The sequence below is a fragment of the Physeter macrocephalus genome, chromosome 18 (assembly GCF_002837175.3).
Source record: "Physeter macrocephalus isolate SW-GA chromosome 18, ASM283717v5, whole genome shotgun sequence".
NCBI classification, from domain to species: Eukaryota; Metazoa; Chordata; class Mammalia; order Artiodactyla; family Physeteridae; genus Physeter; species Physeter macrocephalus.
In genome coordinates, this window is record NC_041231.1 from 41,670,672 (window position 1) to 41,674,662 (window position 3,991).

General features: G+C 41.4%; 1 protein-coding gene across 1 annotated transcript in view; it reads left to right on the top strand.

Moving 5' to 3' along the window:
• Positions 1–3,991, top strand: part of DOCK3 (dedicator of cytokinesis 3) — a 463,183-nt gene that overhangs the window by 378,066 nt on the left and 81,126 nt on the right. Inside the window, exons 21-22 of the mRNA XM_028479808.2 lie at positions 2,507–2,590; positions 3,633–3,733. Of these exons, the coding sequence (XP_028335609.1) occupies positions 2,507–2,590; positions 3,633–3,733 (185 nt within the window). The remainder of the gene's footprint in view (positions 1–2,506; positions 2,591–3,632; positions 3,734–3,991) is intronic.

Consider the following 3,991-nt stretch of genomic DNA (forward strand, 5'->3'; position numbering starts at 1 on the left):
AGCCGCTCCGCGGCATGTGGGATCCTCCCAGACCGGGGCGCGAACCCGGTTCCCCTGCATCAGCAGGCGGACGCGCAACCACTGCGCCACCAGGGAAGCCCCTTAACTTCTTTTTTTAAAGTAGGTATCACATCAGGTTTATTACCTTTTAGAAACTACCTTTAAGTTTTAAGTCCTATTTTCTGTCTTGTTTTTCTTCCTAGAAAGCAAACTGGTAATTAAAGGGCAGTGATAAAAACACCCTCTCAGAAACAATGCCAGTGTGTGCTGCTGCCCACATGCCTTTAGGTCTCCTCTCCCCTCCTCTCTCTTCCCTTACTTTGTAAACCTTTACCACAAATCCAGCCTGATGTCTTCTTGGCTCTACTCTCTTGATTATCTACAGGAATTCTGAATACTCTCCATTAACTGTAACTGTTGATTTTGCCCAGTCTCTCACTAGAGTCCGTAATAGGGGACCCTTCCTTACTCCCTTCCTCAACTGCTTTTTCAAGTACTTTTGTGACATTTCCTATCTAATGGCCTGAGCAGGCTGACAGCAACACTACCAGACCCCAGTTGTTTTCCATAGGGCTTCTCTGCAGTGTGTAGAAGCCAGGTGTTTGCCCACCTGACTTTAGCTCAAGAAAACTCCCAGGCACTTCCTGATGGTGAAAGCCCAGTAGTGGATTCTGCACAATGGACTGAACTCAACTGAGGAAAATGGAAGTGCTTTTGGTGATCAGCAAGGGCAATGGAATGTAAGATAGAGATTAAATGTCAGGAAGGCAACTTGTCTATCAGTGAGCATTCTTGGCTCTATCGTTGCAAGTGTCAAATCTATTAGCATTGCACTGTCTGTACTTTCATTTTACAGCTCCATTGACTCAATAATACACAACATGGTGTCTCCAAACGAGGAATAACTTTAAAGTCTGTGTATGGCTTTGTACTTTTATGAAGTCTTGTATGAATTTTGTGTTAATCAATTGATCAGAGTATCATAAATTTTTAAAAGAACTCTTTATACAAACAAGCTAATACTAGTTTTTGAAACTTAAGATAAATGCCCTTATACTCAGGGCATTTTTTTCCTTCTAAACATATGAAAAATTTAACCAGTAAAACAGACCAGGTATTAAGAAAAGTCTGTGATCTTTTTAAGGCTGAGTTGTTACATTCCCAACAAAAGAACATCCTACCAGCATTTCTCGTTTTAGCATCAGTATTTGTCTCAAGTCAGCCAGAGAGAATTAAAGAGATTATGCTAGCATTTTAATTAATTTTTACTTTTTATTGTAAGATTTCAAACATACCAAAAAAAGTTGACAGAATAGAATAAATAACCGTACATATACCTATCCTATCAGTTACCCCTGACTGTCATCAGCCCATGGTCAGTCCTGACCATAAACTCCTCATCCATGCCTTCTACCTTATATTATTTTGAAATAAGTTGTAAACATTATATCACTAAATTGCATTTTGACCAGCAGAATATTAGATTTGATTTTTAAAGACTGGGAGCATCCATGAGTATTTATTATTCTCTCTCTTGGTTTTTGCATCTTAGAAAGAAAAAGGCACGTGCTCAAAAAAAAATGGTGACTCCAGATATTTTACCCTCTTTGACAGCCCTCATCAGCTGCATTCTCCCTTCTCCTGGGATACTAATTTCTAGACCAAAGAATAGTTTCTATAGTTAAGGCCTAGCTTGCCACAGCCTCATCCAAATGTCCTCTAGAGTTAGGCCATAGAGGAGAACAAGGGACTATCAAATTTGGGGGGACCCAGGAAAGTAAGCCCTTTTTCTCAAAATGGATTTGGCATCAGAATCACTTAGATTGGGACTTCCCTGGTGGTGCAGTGATTAAGAATCCACCTGCCAATGCAGGGGACACAGGTTCGAGCCCTGGTCCGGGAAGATCCCACATGCTGCGGAGCAACTAAGCCCGTGAGCCACAACTACTGAGCCTGAGCTCTAAAGCCCGTGAGCCACAACTACTGAAGCCCACACGCCTAGAGCCTGTGCTCCACAACAGGAGAAGCCACTGCAATGAGAAGCCCGTGCACCGCAACAAAGAGTAGCCCCCACTCACTGCAACTAGAGAAAGCCCGCACATAGCAACGAAGACCCAATGCAGCCAATAAATAAATAAATAAATTTATTTAAAAAAAAAAAAAGAATCACTTAGATTGTCTTCATTTCAAAATTACTGTTCTACATGGATATCCTACATTTTTTAGGTAATTGCTCTTTCCTTATAAGTTTAGCACTTACCCAATAGGAAGAGCCTCTTTAGGTCTCTCTTAGGGCCCTTTGGGCTGTAAGCAAACACCCCCAAGTCCACCTAGTTATTTCTTGGCTAGGTGGAGGTGGGGTACTAGGTTATTTTTAAGTGGTGGTTTGAGATCTTAGGAGATCTTTGACTTTGTTTACTGGGAAATAAATTCATTGGTGTATGGAAGTTTGATCATGTTTCCAAGGTCCGAAGACCTGAGCCCTCTGATTTTTATGCTGTTGCAGTTTCTACAGGACATCTTAGATACGCTGTTTGTGATTTTGGATGATAATACAGAGAAATATGGCCTGTTGGTGTTTCAGTCTTTGGTAAGTCTCACCCTTCCTGATTTTTATTAATTATTCCCATCACATATTTTTTTTTAATCTAAGGGAAGCAATTTATTAGAGTGAGTCAGCACAAGATGTAGATGTTTCCAATAGAAAAGGAACTGAGGAGTGTCACCCAAGGAAGACCAACAATCACCCTACCAGGCAGAGCCCTACAAGATCAAATCTGGACTTCAACTTTGTAGTTTTGATACTCAGTCTCACCACTGTTGCAGGGTTTCCTAGCACCTGAAATAGTGACCTACACCAACAAAAGGCCCAGAGACTAATATAGGAAACAAGACAGCCTGTTTTTCCACTTACAAAAGTAGGATACAACCACCAGGAAAAGCAGAGACTCACTTGTGCTAGTGGAGCATCACACTCTCTCCCTCTATGCAGTTGTTTGGGAACCAGAGTCTCAGAAGGTTGCTTAGTGTGAAAGGACAGTGATTTGGATGTTCAGTGCATTTTGTTGAATATATCCAGTCCTACAGGAGGGCTGTATGTTCAAGGAGAACCAGATACTCTGAGTCTACCTGATAGATGAGGAGCAGAGGCAAGAGTTAGAATGGTACTTGCAAAGTTTGCTTCTCTGGCTTTTCTTCTTCCTTGTTTCCCTGGCCAGCCAACCCCATTTCCGAAGGGTACAGCCTTTCATAGGCTGGTTCGGCTTAGAGGACAATATTTTTCTCTCTCTCTTTTCCAAGTTTTTTGAGACAACTTAGTGTTTATGCCACCTACACAGGTATTGTTTTGCATTCCCTAGGTCCATATTGAACCACCTAGCATTCATGAAGAGAGAAGGTCAAAGTAACACTGGCATTGACAAATGAGTCCCAAGTTTGGAGTGGGAGGCCAGGGATGTTAGGAATAGAACAAACATGACAGAAATACAGACACAGAATGGAAATCCTACGTTCACTGGGAACACTGGAGAAAACACTAGCAGTTTGCCATTCCTTGAAGAATCAAGAGTTGTTTCCTGCTGGGGATAGGTTTGAGGCCTCCAATGAATTCTGCTACCCTCCATCTCTCCCAGGTATTCATCATCAACCTGCTCCGAGACATCAAATATTTCCACTTCCGACCTGTAATGGACACATACATCCAGAAGCACTTTGCTGGAGCCCTGGCATACAAGTAAGTTGCATTTGGCACCATCATTAGGACTTGTGTTTGTCTAGAAAGACAGGCTTTTAAAAAGTTCAGTGGCAACCAACATTTGTTCAGCAGACCTTTTTTTTTTAAACTTCATTTACTTATTTTTTAACCCTGGTAAAATACACATAGCATAAAACGTATCATCTTAACCAATTTTTTTTTTTTTTTTTTTTTTTTTTTTTTTTTTGTGGTACGCGGGCCTCCGTCTTGTTGTGGCCTCTCCCGTTGCGGAGCCCA